The 23,984-nt window shown below is 39.5% G+C and overlaps 2 protein-coding genes and 1 long non-coding RNA gene across 12 annotated transcripts in view; 2 read left to right on the forward strand and 1 right to left on the reverse strand.

The window, feature by feature from the left end:
• On the reverse strand, positions 1–15,286 carry CG14434 (uncharacterized protein). Of its 3 annotated transcripts, NM_001298040.1 has the most exons (3): positions 14,894–15,286; positions 12,994–13,073; positions 1–1,034 (listed from the first exon to the last, which is right to left on the reverse strand). In NM_001298040.1, exon 3 carries the CDS (start codon positions 780–782, stop codon positions 138–140), a length of 645 nt encoding a protein of 214 aa, NP_001284969.1. In that variant the 5' UTR covers positions 783–1,034; positions 12,994–13,073; positions 14,894–15,286; the 3' UTR covers positions 1–137. The 3 variants fall into 3 exon arrangements, with proteins under 3 accessions (NP_001284969.1, NP_001284968.1, NP_572363.1); NM_001298039.1 differs by lacking the exons at positions 12,994–13,073; positions 14,894–15,286 and having other exon boundaries at positions 1–987; NM_132135.2 differs by lacking the exons at positions 12,994–13,073; positions 14,894–15,286 and having other exon boundaries at positions 1–730.
• Positions 8,431–11,327, forward strand: lncRNA:CR45531 (long non-coding RNA:CR45531). The gene has a single exon (NR_123816.1). It is a non-coding gene; the product is annotated as a long non-coding RNA:CR45531 (long non-coding RNA).
• CG43736 (uncharacterized protein) overlaps positions 11,980–23,984 on the forward strand; it is a 17,693-nt gene continuing 5,688 nt past the window's right edge. For 4 of the 8 annotated variants that reach the window (NM_001272369.2, NM_001272367.2, NM_001031888.2 and 1 more), the window contains exons 1-3: positions 16,600–16,872; positions 17,353–19,083; positions 20,808–21,013. In NM_001272369.2, coding sequence (NP_001259298.1) covers positions 17,482–19,083; positions 20,808–21,013 — 1,808 coding nt within the window. In that variant the 5' untranslated portion in view covers positions 16,600–16,872; positions 17,353–17,481. Of the gene's footprint in view, positions 12,392–16,318; positions 16,873–17,352; positions 19,084–20,807; positions 21,014–22,413; positions 23,009–23,984 lie in introns of those variants that run through there. The other 4 variants (NM_001272366.1, NM_001298042.1, NM_001298041.1 and 1 more) reach the window with 4 other exon arrangements.

Below are 23,984 nucleotides of genomic sequence, written 5' to 3' on the forward strand. Positions count from 1 at the left end.
CATTTACATACATACATTTTTTGTTTGCCTCACAGAATGTTTTATGGATAACAAATGTTGGTAATTCTATGATACAAGACAGAGTCCCATTTTTTGGGTACAGAACTAATCCTAACGAGGATGTACAAAATGAATGATTAATGATTGAGCTTTCTGAGAGCATCGAAATACGAGCCGATCATGAGGTCCGCCTCCTGGATACCCAGTTCCCTGGACAGTTTCTCGGCAATGGCTTGACCCTCCTCGAGGGTTTGATCCTCTGTCAGGCACACCTCCAGTTCCATGAAGTATCCCAGATCCTTTACCTCGTCCAGGTGGATGCGCGTCTGTCCGCAAAGGAACAAGTGCCGTCGCTTGGCCAGGACACCAAGTACGCCGTTCGACTGGCTCAGGATCTTCTCCAGCACCTCCGGTTCGTCCACCTCCGTCTTGTTGAACTTGGAAAGCTTGGGACCGGCCACATCGGGACGATCGTAGTAGACCAATTGGGAGCGCGATGGCGTCTGTAAGTAGCGCAATTTAAGCCGTCCACCCAGCGGAGATTCAAAGAAGACGTCCCTCTGCTCGATTAACTGCGCATCCTGGCTGCCGCTCAGGTTTCTGGCCAAGATTAGGCGCTGCTCAAAGCCCTCAGATCCACCCGGAATCCGTGCCTTCACCTCCACATTGCGCTGATCCGCCGGAGTAACCGATTCGCACATGTTGTTTACGCTTTTGTTTTTTGCAACGTATCGTCGATAGCCGATAATTGGCGCCACAAGATGCTTTCGATAACAGAACATTACAATGCCCAATATAATGTTCTCACTGTCCAAATTCGGCCAAAAGGAAAGTGTACTTAACTGCTATATGTTTAGTTCTTGTATTTTAATGAAGATGCAAGTTTGGGCTTTGCAAATATTGAAATTATTTCTGTTTTGCTTGACACCCGCATCTACAGTTACTTCAGAAGAGCAAAAGAAAAATGCAGCCAAGTGTGAATGCTATAATATCGGTTTTAGTTTGGCGCCACTTTTAAAAGTACCGGTTTCGATCTGAAATGGCGGGAAAATCAAATTGTATATTAATCTTGAGTTATAATAGACAAAGCAGATTATGGTTCTGTTTGGAAACTTTACACCCCATCACTTTAAAACATGATTGTTTTCACTAAATTATTCTAATTTTGCAACGAAACATAAATATAATTTCAAATAATCTATGTAGTTTACTTAACATAAGGCTTCCGTCTTAAATCGAATATTTAAATGTAGTTTAGGAATCATCATTACAGTCTTTGCTATCCCGCTACCCAAACACTTACATATGTACATATATATACGATTATATACATACATATGTAGCTGCATATCTACATAAATTCAAATTAAACAAAAAAAAAAGTCCAACAACAAGGGATTATAAAGTAAAACAGCAACCAAATAAAATTCGAAAAAATCTGTATGTCCGGGTACGTGTACATACGTACATACATAAGTGTGTATGGATGTATATACATACATACATATGTATACTCAGTGAGCGTGCAACACACAACTTGAATAGTCTCTTGTCGAGGCCCCGTTTCGTGAACATACGGATACAGCAATAAAGAGGTGGTGGAAAGGGGGAGGAGAAGAAGAAGAAGAGGAGGTGGAGAAACGATGCCGCGGAACGAACCAATACATTCACACGTATTTATGGCTGCCAGTGTCCGTGTGTATGTCTATGTGACTGAGTGTGTGTGTGTGAGCAGAGTGATAGCGCAAAGGGCGTTGGAAAAGTGGGCGTGGGCGGGGTTTCCAGGGGATGTTGTTGCTTTGTTCTACGGGGTGGACTTTGCTAGGGGAAGCAGAAGAGACTAGGCATGTGGAAGAGAGCCGAAGAAGAGGGACGAACGAAAGTGGCCAGAAAATGAAGTCCATAAAGGAATTAGGCAAAGAAAGTGAAGTTCTAAAACAAGAGGGGGTAGTTTTTTGTTTTCTTCTGTGGCCTTAGGCTTTCTCTCTCTCTCTCTTTTAATGTCTTTCTTTACTTCAAACTTTGATCATATTCTATTGATTCTATTTTGATCTTTCAGATTTATATTCTTTCTCCTACTTTAAGTTTTTACTTCTCTTTTTTTAATGTTTTTTTTTTTTATTTTTTTGTTTTGCTTATTTTATACTATGTATACTTTTAAATTAAATGGTTTGCATCACTTGTCTTTCAACTTTTTTCTTTTTTGTTGTTGTGTTTGTCCACAGTTTCTTTATCTCGCAACAAATTTCATCAATTTTCTTTTTACCATTTTATTGGCAGCTATTATTTGTGTTTTTCTTTTCCTCCCAAACATATTTTCTTTTGATGAATTATTATTATTATTTTTTGGCTTGATGGGTAAATGTGTTTTTAATTCGCCAGCCATTTCTGTTCGCTCTAGCGTCTTCTTTTTCTATTGCTAGATTGATTTTTTGGAAGGGTGGCAAAATTGAATGGAGTCTTATGTGCTATAATATACATACAATATGTACACACATATACATACATATGTACATATAGTAGATCAGATCGGAACAGCTCTCTTTATTACATTTTTTCAGCCAGTGATGCTTTATATTCTTTACTTTATCATCGTTAACACATCTGTATATGAAATGTGAATTGTATGCCTTATACCCTGGAATTATTATCTATGTACATACATATGTACATATGTATGTATGTACAGCTATAATACTTAGCTTCAGATACATTCGTACCCACACACGCACAGCTGAGGCCAAAATGGTAGTTTGCAAAATGTAAAACATAAAAGAATTAGATTATTATAATTAAGTTTATGCTTCCGAAAGTAACAGTAAACACTCCGAGCATTCTTCAGTTTACCTTAACGCGTGTGCACTGTACGTAAAATATTAAAAAAAAAAACTTTCTATTATACCGTTACCACCAAGTTGACCGCAATTGTTGTCTCGAATATGTATGAAACTTTGGCCGTAGTGAATGGAAAAGCAACAAAATCATAGCCAAAACAAGAAGCGGGCGAAAAAGGAGCATAGCGTGGGGGGTGGTAGGGTGTTGCTAGAGTGAGAGGAGCGGATGGGGTGGTAAAACGGAAAAGTGGGCGGCAAAGTGGGAGGGAGAAAGAAACGGTCTGTTGCATAGTAGAAATTGCAGCGTGGGTTGGGGGGAAGCAGACGAAAATTTAATGCAGTTTTCTCAATTTTCTATGTGGAATTCTGCGATGCTCGACGTCGACAGCGACGCCGGCTGCGACGTCGACTGCGACAGCGGCAGAGGCAGCAATATAAAATGACGGCGACGACCTTCGCTACTGCAGTCGTTGTTGTAGTTGGAGCTTTTGTTGTACTTGCTGTTGTTGTTGCGTTTTCTTGCCTTTTGTTGCTGTTGTTGTGGCCGGCCCTCAGTTTTTGGTGGCCGATGGCACAAAATTGTATATTGGCCATGTACAAACACACACGCAATCACACCCAACACATACACAGAGAAAAATGTCCCATGTAATTAGATTTAATCATGAACACTTATGGAAGCGCATAGGGTTTTTTTCTACAACTTAATTTATAATTCAAAATGTTAATTTTCTTGTGACATTAGAGCAACGGTCGCCCTTACTGCATGTAAAATTAAAGTTCACATGTAAATATTATCAAATAAAAAAACTTTAAAATCCCAGTTGAAGAAGTTTAATGTGGAGCTATGCAAACTTATTTGATTCAAGTGTGTTTAAAATGCATAAGTATGTATGTATGTCTTACGGGCGTTTATATAAAGTAAGACTCTTTTGTGTGTGTATCTGGTTTATGCGATTGTAACTGTTTACCACCTCTATCATCTACCGCACTCCCTCCCACTCACTGGCCACCTGATATTGCCATCTCTGTTTTAACATAACCAGCTGCGACTTTAACTTTACAGTTGTTGTTGCTGTTGCTCTGTCTCTTTTGCTCTTTTTGTATCTGTGTGTGTGTGCTTATTTATGTTTTTTTTTAATCGAGAGAGAGAGAGATACTTTGACCTTTTTCCCATCAAGAAGTCTGTGAGCTGGAGATCATTGCAGATTAAATACACACACATACAACAACAACAGCGAAATGTATCTGACGGATACACAGATTTGTATCTCCGCTTTTTCGGTGTTCTTTTTTGTGTTGTTGTCCGTTTGCTTAATATTAATTCTCTGTTATTTGCTTTTTTGGTGGTATTTTTATTTATTTCCTTTTCCCCCGGCTTTTATGACTTCATTTTGTTCGTTCCTTCCATTTTTTTTTTTTTTAATTTTTTTTTTTTCAATTTTGCTTGTGTAAATACATATAAGCTATACATATATTTCGCTTTGTTCCTAGGCACCCAACATTTTTCAATGGAATCGATTGTGGAGAACGAGGGGGCGGAAGACACACACAACAAGTGGAAGCCAAAAATCTGCATGTATCTGGGTATACATATGTACATGTATACCCCCCACAGCCAACCCTTTGGCCCATTGCAGACCCCCTTTGAACTCACTTAAGCCCCCTTTCCCCTTCCTCCGCAAACCTCCTCTGCAGTTCAATGGACTCTGTATTTTTCGGCATACCCTAACCTTTGCGAATCGGGGATAATGGAAACTGGACAGTGGTTGTCGATCCTTCAATGGAAAAACACACAGGAATACCAATAAGTGTATAAATATTTTTAATTACCTTTGACTTAAGAATGCTACTATGTACATATGTATATGTATGTACATATAATGTATCTTAGTTTTTATCTTGATTCTTTTTCATTTCAGTGAAGTCTCAAGGATAGTATCATAGTCCGGAAACTAGATACTTACTTGTAGAGTATAAAATCCACGACTTTTAGACAATATTTTTCACTATGCTTGTTTCTTAAGTTTTTCTTTTGGCATGGCACCAAATTGAAAAACCACTATAAAGCTAAAAACATTCGGATACTCTGCAACACATTGAAATATGTTCGATCAACGGGTTCAAACCAATTTTGATGGGAATATTAATATTTATGTTAAAAATATACATATATTAATATTAAAAATATTTAAAATCGAAAATCTGATAGGTATAGCTAATATACCCTTGCTGTCGTAGGTCTTGATGGAGCAAAATAAATGGGGAAAAATAATAATACAAAGGAAAAATTAGCTGCTATTTCTCCATCTTCCCCTCTCTTCCATTCCGCCGCCCTCGCATTTTCTTTCCATCTCTTTCGCACCCGTATCACCTTCGACTTTTATTTGCAATTTTGCTTTTAGCCTTTCTTCGCAGTTGCAGTGCAAATAAATAAAATATAAATGTCTCTATCCACTCACACACCGATGCTTACATACATATAAGTGGGTGTATGTATATAAATATACATACATATGTACATATATGTATATGTATAAATAAGTTTCTATATCTGTCGGATATTTCATATTTATTTATCTACCACAAACACGAAATAGTAAACATACAAACATTATACATACATATATACATACAATGAGGAACGGCAAAAGTCAATGTTGAATACAAACGAACATATGTATGTGTGTGTGTATGTGTATTTTGTTCATATGAAAACCCAATTTTCTTTTTACGCTTGGATTTCTATATATGTAAGTCACTCGATGATTTGAAAAAGTGGTCGAAAAAGGGGAGGAAACAAAACGAAAAGTACAAGTTGGTTCCCAACAAAATGTTTGAAATCCATTTATAATTTCGTAGATACTTTTATCTCATATTTCGAGATAAATTGTCACACTACACAGATATGTATCTATGTTTGTATACAGATGTATCTTTTCAATATTATTACACTTCAAAATACCTTACCTACATAATTGCATGCATATACATACATATGTATACATATCTCCAATTTTATGTGCAATTTATTGCTTGGGAAATACATAAGTGCTGCTTTAAAATTAGGATATTTTTCAGGTAAAAAGGGATTTTCAAGCTTTGGGTGCAGACGGAATAGATCTCGCGGTCTAATCAGGTAGCCGCATATCTCAAGGATGCGCAATAATAATGGGAAAGGACAACAGGGTTGGTTTATTGCTGTATCCCGCTGTATCTTATAACGATCACATTGTGATTTCTAATGTACTTTGAAGTGCTCGAAATCGATTAAATAATGTTCTTCATAGAAAGTATTATAACTTGGAAACTCAAATTTTATGCATATGGGATCATACATAGGTATGTATCTCAAACCAGGCGCTTACGTAAAAATTCCACTTTTTTTTATCTCTGGTTATATCACTTGATAAGCAACTGAATCATAGAAAATTGTTGGTCTTTGATTTGATGAAGCTTATTTGAAGAATTTGAGTGAATCACTTATGTATGTATGTATATGTAGATATGTTCTTTAATCCAATTATCTTGAAACTATTTTGTTTTTTACCCAAAAATCTTTTAATTATTTATTTATGCATTCCTAAATTGGGTTGAGTTCTATGAAGTGTGGGCATTGTTCACACATGATACAAAGAAGAAAAGGCGAAAATTAAAGAACTGAGCAACTGATGACAGCTAATCTTGCTTTCTTATTATCTGAAAATGTGGGCATGTAAAATTCCATAATTTATGAATCATCCCATCCAACAACAATGCACAAATATAATTACTTATATGTACATTAATATGTACATATGTATGTGTATGTGAAACGTCACACAAATCTACTATATTTACATACAAATGTATATGTGAGTGTGGAATTTAAGCAAAACGGATTGCAAGAATAATCGCAATGTTAATTGCAAAATGCGAGAAGTGAAAACAGAGTTGCCACGTCATACGGTGGCAGCCCTGATCGAGAGAAACTACGAAAGCGCTGACTAACTGTACTTCATCCCATTTTTCTTCTACTTTGCGAAGTTTTTTTTTATATTTTTCTTTTGTTGTTTCCCTTCTTTCGATTCTAATAAGCACACCCTTTTTTCGTCTCCGTTTTCTCCTTCTAATTTACCAGCGTGAATAGGCAAAAATAGAAAGGAAGATACATAAGTGGCACAGGAGAGAAACCCTGGAAGGACAAGGAGGTAGATAGAAGCCCAAAAAAGACCAACCGCAAAGCGAACCAAACAGAAAATAAAGCTAAAACCAAAACCAAATCGGTATGTAAAAAGTGATGGAGAAAAAAAGCTGCGTCGACGTCGCTGCCGTCAGCTTTATTGCGGAATTTACCTCTGCCGATTTCGCTAATCTCCCACCCACACGCACACAACCAAAAGGGGTTTATTTATAACTATGTATAACGGGGTGTCAACCAAAATCTCCTGAGATTTCCACTTCGACTGGCTTGCAAAAATCCCAAGAAATCTAGAAAATCCCCGGTGATTTCATTAATCGCCCTACCCATTTTAAATTTTATATTCGTACTCTAATATTAGTGTTACATATTTTATTGGATTTGACTGGATTGTGCTTCACAAATCTCCATGTGTATGTGTATGTAGCTATGTATGTATTTCAAGCTTGATACATACATACATACATATGTATGTACATGGCTCAGATCGAAGTGCAGCTGAAACATCTCCGAAACTCTCTTATCAATCGACACCTGTCTTCTCGGCTGTGTGCGTGTGTTTATGTTATCAGCTCACTTCCACAAACACACACGTACACACACACACACACAGTTGTAGCATGCGGAAGTGTTTTTGCTGTGTATTTTCATTGCTTTGTTGTGGTGGCCTCGGAATTCGGAATGGGAAAAAATTGCAAAACAAAAACATTTGATACAACCACAATGACAATAAAAATAATAATAATAATACTAATAATAATAATAGCTGAATATTATTCCTGAAATTTGTAAATTCTGCGCTGCAGAAATCTAAGCAATGCAATGACAACGATGACGACAAAAAGCCCACGACAGACTTTGGCTTTCAGACTCGTCGACTTCACTTGATGGAGGGGGGAAGCATTTCAGTGCCGGCCAGCCGGAGCATTGAGTGCCCTACATGTCAAGGTCGCTCAGGGAATGTTGAGCCCAGACTTTTGAGTACTTAACATTGCCTTTTCACACATAACCCGAAGCTTTTCACGTTCAATGTAATGTTACATTTATGGCTTATTTTTTCAATAGAATCCATTCCTATTTAATGTGTATTCCTTTTTTTCAAATTCTAACAATATCATTTAAGAGCAAGAACTTTACTCAGAATACCTTAATATTTATAGTTGAAAAATATCGTTTAAGCATAAAAAGCATACATTAAGAAGATATTCTTAACGATATCCCAAAAATTTCTTGCCAACCAATATGCCAACCGACTTACTGGGAGGGCACTTAGCTCCACTTCAGAAATGCTATAATATTGATAACAATAATAAAACAAAAACAAATGCTACAACAGCAACCAACGAGCGACGAATGAAAAGCGCAAGGCACAGATGACGAAAACGTCGACGTCGCTGTCGCCGACAAACGAAGAGCGAGCAAAAAAGTGGGAGTCGTGGAGCACAGATGCGGTGGGTGCGGAGGGCATAGAAAGCGATAGGCAGAAGAGATGTTCGGGAGGAGCGTGGAAAGGGAGGGGCAGAAGCACACCTGAAAGTCATAGTCATAACGGGTTGTTGTTCTTGTTGTCTGTGCGTTGTTTTTGTTGGTTAGGCGAAAAAAAAAAAAAATAAGAAGAGTATGAAGCAAGAATCAAAGCAAGGTAAATGCAAAAACAAACAAAAGGAAAAGGGGATGAATGCGCGGAGGAGGAGGAGGCCGATGGCAGTTGGGAAGAAAGAATAGGAAAAAGAGCAAAGAAAATGAAATCGCAAACAAATAAGAAGACAATAGCAAACTAAAATCGGCGGCAATGAAGCAAAGCGAGAAACGAGTTAAATTTACACCAAGAATACGGCGGAAAGGAGAATGAGAGAGGTCGTAGGGGTGGCATCGAAAGAGAGGAGAGGACAGACAACCCGAACTTTTCCCGAGCAAAGTTATCAATCAACCGAAAAAACGCTGTATTGACCGGATATTTGTTGTACACTCAGCTCGGAAATTCCCGTTTTCCGGGAATCGAACTCATTGTAATGTATTATGCATACATACATGCACATACATACATACATACATATCTAAATTCCTAACGACTTCTATTGAAAAAGAGAATTTCATTTACTCAAAATTTGCATTTAAGAACCATCTTATTTAATGTGAGCATTTTAATCCTACTACTAGTTTTTTTTAATGTGTATAAGAGCATCTATTAATAGAGGTTTTCATGAAAACTACTCATGATCGCAAATTTGTATACATACATACATATGTACATACATGTATGTAATATAATTTGTTATACAAATGTTACTATTCTTTTCCTCTTAAAAGCGGTTGAAAAGATCAACAATTCTTTCAATTCGTAATAATGTCGAAGGAGCTCCTCACAATTACAATATAAACAAACAGATGTGCAGTAAATCCTATACTTAAACATCATAGACCTGCATAGATATGTATGTACATATGTATGTATGCGTGTATCTATGGATAAATATACATACATATGTACATACATGTATGTAGATATTTGAACGGGTAAATATGTATGTGCATTTAATACGAGTGCCGGGTGGAGGCGGAGGGGCGTGGCGATGGGAGTGGGGCGTCTTTCGGGGGGTCGAGCGAAAAAACACAAAATATAATACTGGGCCAGCTGCTGTCTCGCTCGCACCCGCACCGCTAAACGGGCTGGCCTTGCGCAACGCGCTCGCTTGCTCACACACACAGGCACTGTGCTCTTTAATCTCCAGAGTTTACGAAGAGTGTGATAAGGAGAGCGGGAGTGTGAGAGGGGAGAACACTCTCGAGCGGTCGCGAACGGAAAGGCCCCGCTTCGCAACGCGTCGTTTTGTTTCGTTTCATTTCGTTTCGTTTGCAGCCACAACAAGTTTTTCAGCAGAAGAGCACGCGTGCAAGCGAGACGGGCATACCAAAAAATAATGCCAACGCACACACACTCACAAATATCTAACCGTTAACCCATTAAGGTCTCTGCGGGCTGCCCTCAAAATAAAAATAAGAGAAAAGCATATACTGCCAAGATTTCGATAGATAAAAGAGATCGCCACCACCGATAAAGTTCTTCGGGGATCAGCGATCTAAGGTTTTTTTTCATTGTCTGCTAGTATTTTTAGCAGTGGGTTAATGTCATACTCTATTAGTCATCTAATCGAGACCTAGGAAAGTATTGTTATGATCGTTTTCTGGATAAAAACAGTATTTCATGTAAAAGTACAATAATACTTGGGTTAAATTACAATATGTTTGTATTTCTCACATTGTTTTAATCTTTGACTATATAGAGACTTTTATTTCTTCAAAATCCTCGAATCCGTCTAAAGTCTTAAGTTATTTCTAATCATTTAAATATTTTGTGTCATGTTGATTTTGTTTTGGAGTTAAATCCGTTAAAATGTGTGTCATTGTGTGCGTGCCACGTGGTAATCGCGTACTCTATTCGCAATTTTGATTAAACCACCCCCTTATGAACATAACTGCAATTTTTTGTAGAACACCATCTAATCCCATTTTGTTTGGTATTACAATTTTTACCCAATTAAGAAATTCATCAAACCGAAAAAATGTGTTTATTTTATAACAAGCATTATAACGCAACTTTACACGACTTGCTTATCTGGGTATGTCCCTCTCTTTCCCATCATCGCTCCGTCTCACTCGTTGCTTTTCGCACGCTACTCTGTTGCTGTTTTCATTTTTTTCCCATTTTTTTTTGTTAATTCATTATTGAGGCCAATTGAATTTGTGTGAAGCAAAGTGTGCGAGTGTGTGTATCTGACAGAGTGTGCGTGTGTGTGTGTGTGTGTGCCTAGCAGCGTGCTTGAATGAGTGACGCAGCGACGGAGAGACAAAAAGACGGACGGACTTGCCTGCGCTGCGCTGCTTGGACGAGTACCCGGCAAGAGACTATGCAACACGTTTAAATATGCGCAACCGACGAGCGACGAACAACAACACGAATGCCGAACGAAAGGGAGAGAGCACAGAAACGAAAAAAAATAACCGAACACACACGCACATACACATACCAGCGCAAGTAATTTGGAAGAAGAAGCAGATGACGGCAAAGAAGACGAAGCAAAAGAGGCGGCAAAAGCAAAAAGCAGCAGCTGAGCAGAGAGTTTGATGACGTCGCCTGCCAAAGTCTAACTGTTCGTGGCACGCAGACACACACACACACACACTCTCATGTACAGATGAACTGGCCATACCCGCTCCCCATTGCCAACCCCCTCCTCACACCATCACTGCATTTTCCTTGCCTTTTTTTCGCGTCTTTTTATCGATGAGTGCTGGCTGTACTAGTGTTGTTCTTGTTGTTTGGGTCACAAGTTCGCGATGCCGGCTTATCCGAATTTTCAAATGACCTACAGTTCAGATACAAGTTAGAAATGTATATTTGCATACATAGCTTTGAAACAATATACATAGTAAAACAACTTTGGACTAATCACCTTAAAGGGGCATTTAAAATTGATGTTCTATATTTTTTTGCCCTTAAGATTTATGTAGATATATTTGTACATTCAGTATATGTAACTTTAGTGGTTAATAGGTAATCTAAACATTATACATTAGATAAAGACATATGCCCATTAGTAATAGGTGTAGGGCACAACTTGCTGCGGGGAAAGCACACACCAAACGGAAAAACACGAGTTTGCTTCCAGCCCGAAAGTAAATAAAATAATATCGGTAGTATCATAAATATGAAAATATATAGCACCCTACATATTTTCCAATATTGCTATACATACATACATAGCTACATATGTATAATAACAAAATAGATACATACATATGTATGTATGTATGTTCCAAGTTGAGTGTATTGCAATGTAAAGAGACTAGCGCAGCATCTGCGACTAATTTCTAAAAGGTACATACATACATACATATGTACATACAATACATACATATATTTCGATCGGAAAAGCCTAATTGACCTCTTGGACATTGGCAAAGGTGTAAGCCATGTGCAGAGAGATCGAAGCCGAAGGGAGACCAGTGAGGACATTGGAGAAGGAGCAATATCAATTACAACGGGGAAGGGGGACCAGGTGGTCCTGCGTCCGGAGTTGCCAACTGTCACCGAAGGACACGGCGAAGAGGAGACCGAGAAAAGTGTTGAGGATGAGAAGGGAAGCGGAGGAGCAGGAGCAGGAGCAGAAGCAGTAGATGCGATAGAGAAGAGGTGCAGTCTAATTTCTGACGCGTTCTTTAAAACACCTTTTTGTGCGGATTGACAGATACGATGAAAACTTACAGCAAAGCAATGCCAGCCCATACACACACACACGTGCAGAGGAAAATGCGGCAAAAAGAAAGTGGAGAAGAGAAGTGGAGTTCGGGAAGTTACCAAGGGCTGGAAAACGCAGTAGGTGGGAGGAAGAGGGAAAGCCTGGTGAAAAGACAGAGAGAGCTACAGCAGCTGCAGCAGGCGAATGAAAGTGCATAAAAGGCTGCCAAGTAAACTGTGCATCAGTGTTGATATTTATGTCTATGTTTTAACAATACTTATGCATATACATACATTTGTATGTATATGTATGTATGCATGTGCTTTGTGTGCAAACTTGGTAAGCACTTTTCATCTTTTTTTTTGAGCCTCTTTTGTATGCTCGTGAATTGCAACTGCAACTGCAGCTAAAACAACAAGAATCTAGCAAGTGAACCCCAAAATGATAAGCAAAAGATGCGGATACTGATAATGAAAGCGGGAAGCAGAACGGGGTAAAACAACACAAAACCAACCGCAAAAACTTGATGGTGTAAAGTTGCGTTAAAGCCACATAGGCTTAACCCACTATTTACCCGAGCGAATTTAGCGATAAACATTTAAAAAATATACAAAACGTGCAAATTGAGTTTTAACTGGAAATTGCATACTTGAACTGTTTGTAGAATTCCTTTAAAATAAAGCTGAGGAAACACCTGTTCCGCATGGTACTATCCTTTGTGGCAATAGCCTAGACTTACATGGAATATCCCCCAATAGTGGAGCATAATAGTTTAACATCCGCATTACTGTCCAATCCTATGCGTTCGTATTTCAAAATCTGAAATCATGAAAAACACAAATTTCTATGCATATACTGACATAAGTTCAAGCGCATTTAAAGTGTATCTTCCAAAAAGATAACCGAAGAGAAATAACCGCAAGCATTTCAACTCGAATGTTTGTTTTCCACCTAAAAAGTACTCACTTAGAGCGTTTGGTAATTGACACACAGAGGGTTAAAGGTGGCAATGGGGCGGTGGGTGTTGAAAGAAGTGGGTGCAATGCGATGGTTTGGGGGGGTTGGGCACACGCTCACATTAACACCGGCACACCAACACTCTGTAACGCTCTCAGGTGCTGCGGGCGCATTAGCCGAAAGCAGAAAGCAAAGTGCAGCGGAGAAGGAGAAGAGGAGAGGAAAGCAGGGCAGAAAAAAAGTGATGTGAGTGGGAAGATTGCGGTGGAAAGTACTGCGGGTGGTGGGCGTTGCGCGCTTGGGGGGAGCCGAGGTCGAACGGATGTCCGGTCCCCATTGATTGGCCAGAGTCCCCAATGAAAGGAGCAGTGAGTGGGGTAATTTTATAGAGGCAAAGAGATACGCAGCAAATCTGCATAATTTTAAGTTTGTGTTAAGAAACTATGTAGATGGTAGAACGACTTTCCCCATTAACGTTTGGTGGCACAAATGCATTTACAAGAAAATGTTAGAGAAAATTCCTGAAGCAACTCGCACAAAAATTGTAAATAGCCATTAGTCGCTGTCAAAGCCAAGACTGTTTAAAAAGTGTTTACACATCCAGCAGTATTAACAATATTACTAACGTAATTTTGGCAAAATTTAACCGTTTCTAAGCGGTAAGATCTCTTGTTCGTTTGTATTTTTGTATATTGCCACCATACATATGTATATACATACATACATATGTACATATATATGTACAAACATCATCAAGCTCGGTAAGCCCTCCTAGTTCTACTTCTTTGTGCAGCAAATATCGGTTTTCTGTTCCCTGCGCAATCGTGAAGCTTGCCAAAATCATAGCAAACGGCAGAGCCGACCATCCGCCTACCGCCCCAATCCCCCGTTTTGAGCCACCCAACGCCCAATCCAATATTTCCCATTGATGGTTAAACGAACGGTCTACATCCACGCATGCAAACATACATACATGTGTACGCCTAGATTCATACATGCAGACAGACGCACACATGCAGGCACATGTTTAGTCGTGTTTACATAGCAAAGCGCGCACGAAACGGGGCCTTTCGTAACGCTCGCTTCTCACGCTGTCTCCCTCTTTCTCCCCTTACCCAACCCCTCGCACTTACACCCTCTCTCTCTCACTCTCGTACACTCTTCGTTCGCATCGATGGCGACTGACGATGTCGAATGCGTATGCCCACCACTACAGATGCACATTTCGCACACTTTAACCGTTGCACATAGCCTCGTACATATAGATTTATGTATGTATATGTATATACATATATATCTATGTACATAGTTAAGCATATGACTAAATACGAATACCGCACTATTAGAAGGGGGTTTACATGGCCGTAGAGAAAAAAAAAACAAAAAACATCTTCCACACAAAGTACAAGAAATACCCAAACACACTCACGCACAGCTGACTAATTAGCAAAGCAAAACACCAAAAATCAAAACCCCCACTCAAAATCAAGAGAGATGCCACGAAACAGGGAGCCCGTAGAACGAAAGAATTAAAGAAAGCCACGCACTGGAGAGTCTCGTACCGTACAAACTAAAAAGCCCGGGAGACACCTGAAACCAAAGCCGAGAGATACCAATAAACTGCAGTGCCTTCCATTGACACTCGGCTTTTGAATACCCTAAAAACTGATTGGTGTACTTACGTACATTCATATATAAATTGCGTTTCGGTTTATATTGTGTAATCCTATTACACACATAAGCATATGATTGAATGAAAACAAGTAGAACCTTTAATAGGCTACAGTTGGTTCTAAATAAATTGAAGTGGACATTGCATTAAGTAAAATACATATCACAATGTGTTTTGGCGCAACTGTACGTTTAGTTTTCGGGACCAAATAACACCTGTTTTGATCTGACTGTACTTCGCGGGACTCGTTATTAACTGGCAGTTAACTTTTTAGCCCCGTATGATGGCGGCACAATGGAATTTGACTTGGACTCTTGGACCTGGCTAATTAAATTTTTTTTTTTGGTAAATGTTTAGAGTCGGGGCGACCTTTTGGAGCTGCGCCCGTTCGTGAACTCGTGTATTCGTTTGTTCGTGTTCGTGCTCGGTCGTTCCCGGTTTTCTCTGCCTTCTGGAACGGGGCCTGTCTTGAAAGCCGCAGAGCGCGCGAATACCGAAAACTTCTTGCATTCGACGGTGCGAAAGGGACGGGGAGAGTGATGGCATGTGGGAAAGGGAGAGGGCTAGAGCGAGGAGAGGTGGCCATCGAATGCTAAGCAGGGGCCTTTGCTTTTGCTTTTGGTGCTTGCCAAAAATAGAGCCGCCCCGCCACGCCTTCGCCCACAAAGAGCACCCACCCACCCACTCCCGCACAAAAGCAACAACATCATCATCACACCACCAATACCAAAACCAATACCAATACTGTGACCCAGCCAGCTCTCTGTGAACATGTGTCAGTGTGTGTGGGTCTTGTATATAGCATAGCTTAAGCTTTCCTTGTACCGTGGTTCAAATGCCAGGGGAAAATGGCATTATTATATTCTTATAGAGAAATAATATATACAAATAAATTTGTACAACTGTATGTAAAGAGTAAACATGTAACAAGGAAACACTAATTTTAAAGTAAATTTAGCTAGTTTGCATTATTTTTTACACCATTTATATGAGTAAGCCACAAAGAAGCTTGCCTTTTTTGATCTGCTTGATTCCCAGATGGTGTTACTAAAAAATAATGCGAATTTGAGAGAAAGTTTAACAATAAAAAGTTCAAATTCGAGATACATATGTGTAGAGTATTTAAAGAACTTAATTGTGAGGTTAAATATTCAACAAATGGTAAACTTGTAATCCCATAAATTCGTATTATTTTATAAAATTTTACTTTCATACTGAATTGGCTAAGATCCCTTAATTAATTTCCATAAGTTGCTTATGTCTTAACCACTGTGGGTTGTAACTCTGCAGCTACGTTGACGTCGGCGTCGCAGCTTAGAGCTAGTCGATGAGCGGAAGGAGAGAGAGAGAGCAGGCGTTCGTCGAGGAGGGGGCTAGCCGAATAGGGTGAGAGAGAGCGATGGCAGAGTAGGAAAATGCATAAGAAGGGGGGTGGGGGCGCAAAAGGGAGACGGACAGCAGCAACAACAATTCGGCAAAATGTTCGTGGCAGCGTTGCAGCGACGCCGACTGCGCTACGGGTGTTTGTTTTTTTCTCTTTCGTGTTTTCCGTTTTTCTTTTGCGCTCTGCATCCGCTGCCGCAGTAGGCGTCGCTGCCGGCGCGCTGCGCCAGTGTGGGTGAGCGCACGGCTGTAGGTTTGTGTGTGTGCCGTACACATTTTTCAGTTGACTTCGTTGAAATAATTTTCGTAACAACGATCACACTCGTTTGTGTATTGCGAAGACGGGCGGACGTGCGTCGGCGTCGAATGCGGAACAAGCGCTAAAGCAAACTAGCGAAAAAGTGCGAATATCAAAAGAAAAGAGAACCAAACAAATTGTTTTTTTTTTTCACCACGAGCGTCGTCGCAAAAACAACAAAAAGGAATTTAATAAACCAAAAGCAAACGAGGAGAGAGAAAGCAGCAACTAAATATAACAACAAATGCATTAAATAGTTTTGTTTTTTTTTTTGCCACACTGCCAAAATGCAGTTAGCGTTTGTTTGTGTAAGTGTACCACATGCATACATAATGTATAATTTATATGCCAAAAACAACAACAGCAATAGCATTGTGTGCAAAATGTTGAAATGAGCTCGAAAAACAACAAAAATAAGTGCGCGCATTAACACACGCACACTTGCAAAGGAAAACATCTAAAAAAATTATCACGTGTGTGTGTGTGTGTGTGTGTGTGTGAGACAGCCGGTCAGTGTGACCGTTTGTGTGCCAGAAAGAGAAGGATCGAACAAGCCGGCTGTTTATTTCTTTTATAGTTCTGTTTAAATAACAAATACACTTGCCAAAAGAATTTCATTTTGATGTGTGAATAATTAAAAAAATCAGTAAGACATAATGCAGTCTTTGTTAAATATATATTGACATATATGAGCATATATATAAATACATACACAAATAACATATCAAATTGAAATGCTGGCAGTACCAATCGAACTGTCATCCTAACAAGTAAATTTTTCAATACAGCTCCTAATATAAAACCAAACCAAAAGTGTGGATATCGAAAAGTCTGGAAAAGTACGATAACGCAAGATTACATAGAGCGCGAGCAAGACAGCATTCTAGAGCAAAAGAGCGAGAGTGTGCGGAGGAGCGATGGCCAGCGAGGATGTGCAGATCACTAGCGTCATCGATGCCAATGGCCAGAGCCTACCGCTCCACGGCAACAGTTTGGGCGGTCCCCTGGGACCGCCCGTCAAGCAGGAGCGTCCCGATGACGCCGAGATCCGCGAACTAGCTGCCAAAATGAAGGAGCAGCAGAAGCAACAGGCCGCCCAGCAGGCATCCCGTCAAGCGGCCATGCAGCACTCGAATGGGGGCGCCATTGCGGCATCCTCGGCCGGTGGCAACATGCAGCCGCCGATCACAAATGGCAATGGCCAGACCAATATCATGAACTACCTATCTCGTCATCAGAAACTACCCAACGGCACCATGCAGGTGGTGCCCGCCTTGGCCTCCAATGGCCGCTCGAATGGAGCCGTCAGCGACTCCGGCTCGGACAAGAAGTCCTCCACGGGACCCTGCGACGAGGAGTCCATTCAAGGCCACTTCGGCTGGGCTCAGTTCGGCAAGGTATCCATACCGTACATCTATCGCCAATCGGAGAAGTACTGCTCCGTGCGCATGATCGAACTGAAACTGCTGGGCAAATACCTTAACTGCCTGCATCCGGATATCTACTCCAGCTGCACCTGCGTGCGCAGCTACTACATCACCGATGCGGAGGCCCGTCTCTTCATCGAGATTAATCATAAGCATTGTGACGGCGAGTTCGGTCGCGACATCTTCAACCAAAAGGATTTGGTGGTGCGTCTCAGTGACGCATCCAAGTTCTATCAGTTCCTGGATATTTGCTATAGGAAACTAGTCTCCGGCAGCAAGACGCCGTCGGAGAAGTGCGGCTTTATTCGCATCAACAAGGAGTCCGTGGTGCCCTACACTGTGCGCAACAATCAGCAGGTTGTGCCGCTCTTTTATTTTGAGGGCGAGACCGAGAATCTAAAGACCAAAGCGGAGCTGCTCAATGGCTGGGACCTGGCTTATCTAAAGTTCTGCTGCAAGGTGCAGGGCATACGCAATGAGCTCTTCTCCAGCGAGAACGTGGCCGTGATTTCGCTGACGGACATCAAAAGCTACTTCCCAAATGGCACCGAATTCGAGGACTACTGGCCCAGCAAGGTGGTTGACTCCAATCTGCTCATTGGCAATCGGGCCAATGTCAACAACTCGGTCAATTGGACCCGTCAACCCTCGGCGCCGCCTCCAAAAGTGACCACCTCCGTTTCCGGATCGTCCGGCCCTTCCTCCTCCAGCGGCGGCAACATGGGCCAGAACACATCAGCCGCATCATCCTCCGCGAACACCGCTGGTGGCCAACAGGTGACCTCAAAATCTCAGCAACAGCACGCTGCCTCTGCCGCCGCAGCAGCGGCGACGGCGCATCAACAGCATCTGATGAAGCAACGCGCCGCCGCAGCAGCAGCTGCCGCCGGCGCCAATGGTGTGGCGAATGCGGCAAATAGTTTTGGGGCAGCCGCGGTAGCGGCCTTCAATTCCCAGGCGGCGGCAGCGGCGTCGATGCTCCAGCAGTCGCAGGGCAACAACAGGATGTTATCGCAGGCCACCGTCCAGGCTTTGGCCAGCAGCGGATGGATGTCCGGACAGACAAACCTGCAGCTCCACGCCCAGATGATGGTGAGTTGAGCACTAGGCTAGCTAACGTTTTCCTCCAATTAATGCACAATGTTTATCAAACTTTGGGATATCAAAGCTATTAGCAAAGTTTGAGAAGTAATGCCCAATCGTAATCTGGAATATAATATCAACGTTGCTATGGTATCATTTATTATACCCCAGCTACTGAACAATATTATAGATACAAGATTCTTTACACTCAACCGAATTATCGTTTTTCAAGCCTTATCTAGAAATTCGAGCCTACTTTAGAGTAATGCGAGTCGGTGTTTATGCAATGTTTGTGATATACATTAATCCAGCTCATTTGTGAATTGGCATTTTATTTTATTTCGTAAAATTGTAAATGGATACTTATTTATCACTAAGAGCTACTATTTTATACTAGAATCCTTCGGCTCAAAATCGAAATGAATGACATTTCCGGTACTTAATTGGTTTAACAAATTGTCTACCACTCCATACATTAGTAATGTCACACCCAATGTTAAATTACTTCTATTTTAATGGTATAGTATATTATAAAGTTCAAAAATGAACTGCTTAGAATGGCATTTAAAACTAGTTATTTGACTACCATTGATATAGAAAATCCAGGCCCGACTTTGGTGGAGACCAGTTCGAAAAAGGTGGAAATGGGATGTATTGGGGGTATTTTGGATGTATATGTGTGCGTACGGAGGGATTTCTCTAGAGAGTGCATGGCCGTGTTTTGTTGGCCTTGCTTGTAATGATACACAAACTTACATATGCTAGGCAGTACATATGTACATCGTACACATATATAAATCGCTGTTTGTGTTAGCGTGCTTTTTTTTTCTAGCTGATTTTTTCGCAGTTTGGCAACAGCGCAGCAGCAGCGTTCGACGGCATCAAAAACTAGGTCACCAGTATAGTGTGCATAGGAGAGTGGCTCCATCTCCCTCTATGCCCATCCCCATCTCTTTCCCCCCACTGGTGCCCTCTCTTCCCTCTTTGGGATGTGCATATGAGTGTGTGTGTGTGTGTGTGTGTGCTGGCCACAACCTGTTGATGTTGCTGCTGTTGTTGCTGCCACTACAGTCGAACTTCTATAAAGTAAACTTCCTTTCTCACGAAAGAAAGATGTTTGTTTTACAAACATTTCACCATAAATTAATTATAAATTCATAAATTTATAATTAATTAAAATTCATGTGTGTTTGAAATATTCTTAATATATCTAGAACTTGAGGAATTTGTTGTGACCTTCAAAATTAAAATCGGCCTCTAACACATAAAACGTAAACAAAAAAAAAAAAGAAATACAAGCCGTCTAGATACTCGCTATGCGTAATGGCAATCTTATCAAATCGGAGACCTAAAAACGTAGTTCTAATCGCCTACGAAATCGTTCACATAGCACAAAAAGTCTTTAAGCGTCTAATAGTCGCAATTTATTAATCGATTGTTGTTGCTGAACTAATTTGCAGTGCCAATAACTTCCGCCTTCTTTGCATTCATAATTGTTAATTATGCACAACAATTCGCCATAATTGCACACATGGTAAAGTAGGTCATCACAACGATTAACTAGTGGGTTATATTAAATTAACAAATCAAGAGCAAAAAGGATGTAAACATGTAGTTCCATTGAGTTAGTTTACTTTAGTTTAGTTTTTCAAAAATGTCAACCCTTTTTCAAGTGTTCTTCATAGCGAGTTTTTTCCTAATTCTCTTCTGCCTTCCTATCTTTTTTTTTTTAGGCGCAGCAAACGCATGCGAACGCCAATCGCGTGGGAAGCTATCGGGAGCACATGAACAACCTGATGATGAGCGGCAGCAGCCGGCAGCCGTATTCCTACAACAACCCCGCGATCTCCATGTCCTCGGTGAACAACCATAGTGGTGGCGGCGGGAATGCCCCACCTCCGCTCGTCCGCTCGGCGGCAGGTCAAAATGCCAACCACATGTAAGTGGAACGATTGTTTTAAATCTTTTCCTTCCCACACCGCCCTCCCCCCACTACTATCCTTTGAAAATTCCAAAAAAAAAAATTAAAAATTTAACAAAAAAAAAAAATTGATCATTTCGATTCTATATTTGATTTTGCCTTTCCTTATGACTATTTATATTAATTACATTTAGTACGTTGATTTTATTTAAAATCTCGAATATAAATGCGCAGAAATTGTGTTTTTCAAATTTTGTTGTAATTCGTTTTTGCCAATATCAAGAAAAAAAAAACCTAAAACTTTATACTCTATTTTTTCGCTGTTGTTGTTTATATATTATAAATATAAAATACACACATTTTTACTAAGTCGCTCTAAGGGTTGAGTTCTCAATGTCTAGGCTTAAATGCATCTAATGCCATTTTTCGGTGCTCCCGAAAATCGATAAGCTGAAGGACGTGGCAAGCTTAATTAGCGGTAAAATAGATCTTTGAAATAACGCTTAGTAGTCAGTAATTGTGTAAAATGCTGGGTGTAGTGGGGGGAATTGCAGGCTATAGACATTGAGAAATCGCTGCTTAGGTTTAAATTGCTCTGCCATTAGGGTGTCACACGATTTTTCGAATATCTCAGGACAGTCGATATAATTTTGTTTTTTTTTTTCATTTATGCTCTTTTCTAAACAAAAAAACATAAAAATATAATAATATTGCACCGATTGTTTTTCCAATTCTCAATGTTACATACATACCATATATATTGCTGAACCATACCGATATCGGCGTTTGTGCACGCATTTTATTTAAAGTTTTGATCTGTGTTCTATACCGAATTACAATAAATATACAAAATAATACTCGTTTCCAGCATAACTTCTCTCTGCTCTTTGTTTTTTGCCTTTCAAAGTCATGCAACACATCAAGTTAATTACTCTACTGAATTTACATTACCCTTTCGAAATAAAAGAATAGATGTTTTTTGACGAAAAGCCCAAGAATAAATATGGTTTTTAACTAAATGTTTTTGTGTCCATATTCAAGCACTTGTTAATTGTTGTTTGCATTGTATGATATATTTATTCGAGTTTGAAACTTAAATTCATTCGTTTTTAACGTATGCTAACTAAATTGCTAGTCTTAATAAGGGCAATGGTACAGTTTCTCCCATTACTTGTTTGTAGATTTCAAGCCTATATAGGGGACGCCGATGTCCGAAACGAATTTGATTTTATGTTTTTCAAAATAATTACCTAAACACAAACCAATCATACCAATGAAGTCCCAATTACCCCCATAACATATTCCGAAAAGACAACAAAAAAATACGAAATTTAAACTTTACTAACCAATTCGAAACGACTACTTTTTGCAAATACTTGACGAGCTTTTGTTCTCTCTTTTTATTTTCGGGTCTCCAGATTCCGAACCTCTTACGGCATGCATTAGGGTGGCTCAAGAAAGGCTCAGAAAAGTAGAGTGAAATAAATAAGCTATCGGTATCGGAGGCGCGCTAAGGTGGAGAATATATCGCTCGCATTGGGATTACACGGTACTACCCGATCGATTAACACCACCGCCTACTACTCCACTCCATAAATAAGTCCGTAGAACTAAACCCAAACATAAACACACACACACACAAAAAACGCTCACACCCACCCACACAAGCATCTGTACATACATCATGTTGTAGAGTTTTCCTATAAACCAAAAGTATCCCTAGCGATTGCATGACCTCTCCGATTAAGATAAAAATGAACGTAGAATTAAAGTCTTTATAAACATTATATATACGTATCTAATTTTAATTGTTTCTTTGTCAATGGAATGATGATGATTTCGTTATAACCTTACTTTGTATATTATTATGATAATACTTTTTTCTGGTTTTGCTCTTAAAACTTCTTCTTTTTTTTTTCTCTTTTTGTATGATCAAATAGTAACTTAATGTTAAAACGGAACTACAACATATTTTGAAAAACATAAATTCGCATAATAAAAGAGAAAAAACCGAAATGATTTACGTTTCCAATATGGTTAAATATATATTTAATATATCTAAATGCAACAAACAAAAAACATGTCTACATTTATTTAATGGCTGTGTGTACTGACTACCCCTAATGTTATCACACACACACACACACACACAAACTCTCTCACACATGCATAAGAAACGACATACACACATACACACGTGGTATGACTCACGACTTGTGACGAACGAAAAAGTTAAAATATACATATATAGATAGATATGTATATTATACGGTATATACATATGTATATGCCCACATATATACAAAAGGGGAAACATACAAATCAGCCAGCAGCAGCAACAACAACGAGAACAAGCTTTTATTGGTGGTGGCAGGTTTTTTTAACCCCGTTTGGCCCCACCCACCCCTTTCCCACCCTCACACAAACACACACACACACACAGAAACACCACTAAAACAAAAAGATACAAAGTACAGTGAAAGATCCTAGATACATTATATATAATGCGTGTACAAAAGTTGAAGTAATAATACTTGAAAATTGTTTGACAATCGATTTAGATTTTTAAAACGTGGCTTAAAAACTACAGGATGACTATAATTAAATGGGTAAAATGAAAGAAAAACGAGGCAAAAGCTTTTCGAAAGCTTTTTAACCGATTAATATCTATTTCATCTCATGCAATTACATAAAAACACAAAACACAAAGCCTACCAAATTAGTACAATTTCTTAAATTTATATGAATAAACAAAGCAATAAAATTTTTTTTAAAGAGTTATCAATTTGGTGCCTATTTTTTATAAAAGGTAAACAGTTCAAAAGAGCATAGAGAAAGAGCACACTAATGAATTGTAAATGCTTAAACTTTTGTTTTAAGAGATTGAGAGAATGAGCAGAGCGATCAAACACAACAAAATTCATTAATTTCTTCATTAATACAATCAAATCACGAATCGGGTATATTAAAAACCAACGATAATTGACTA

Source organism: Drosophila melanogaster, chromosome X (assembly GCF_000001215.4).
Source record: "Drosophila melanogaster chromosome X".
NCBI lineage: Eukaryota > Metazoa > Arthropoda > Insecta > Diptera > Drosophilidae > Drosophila > Drosophila melanogaster.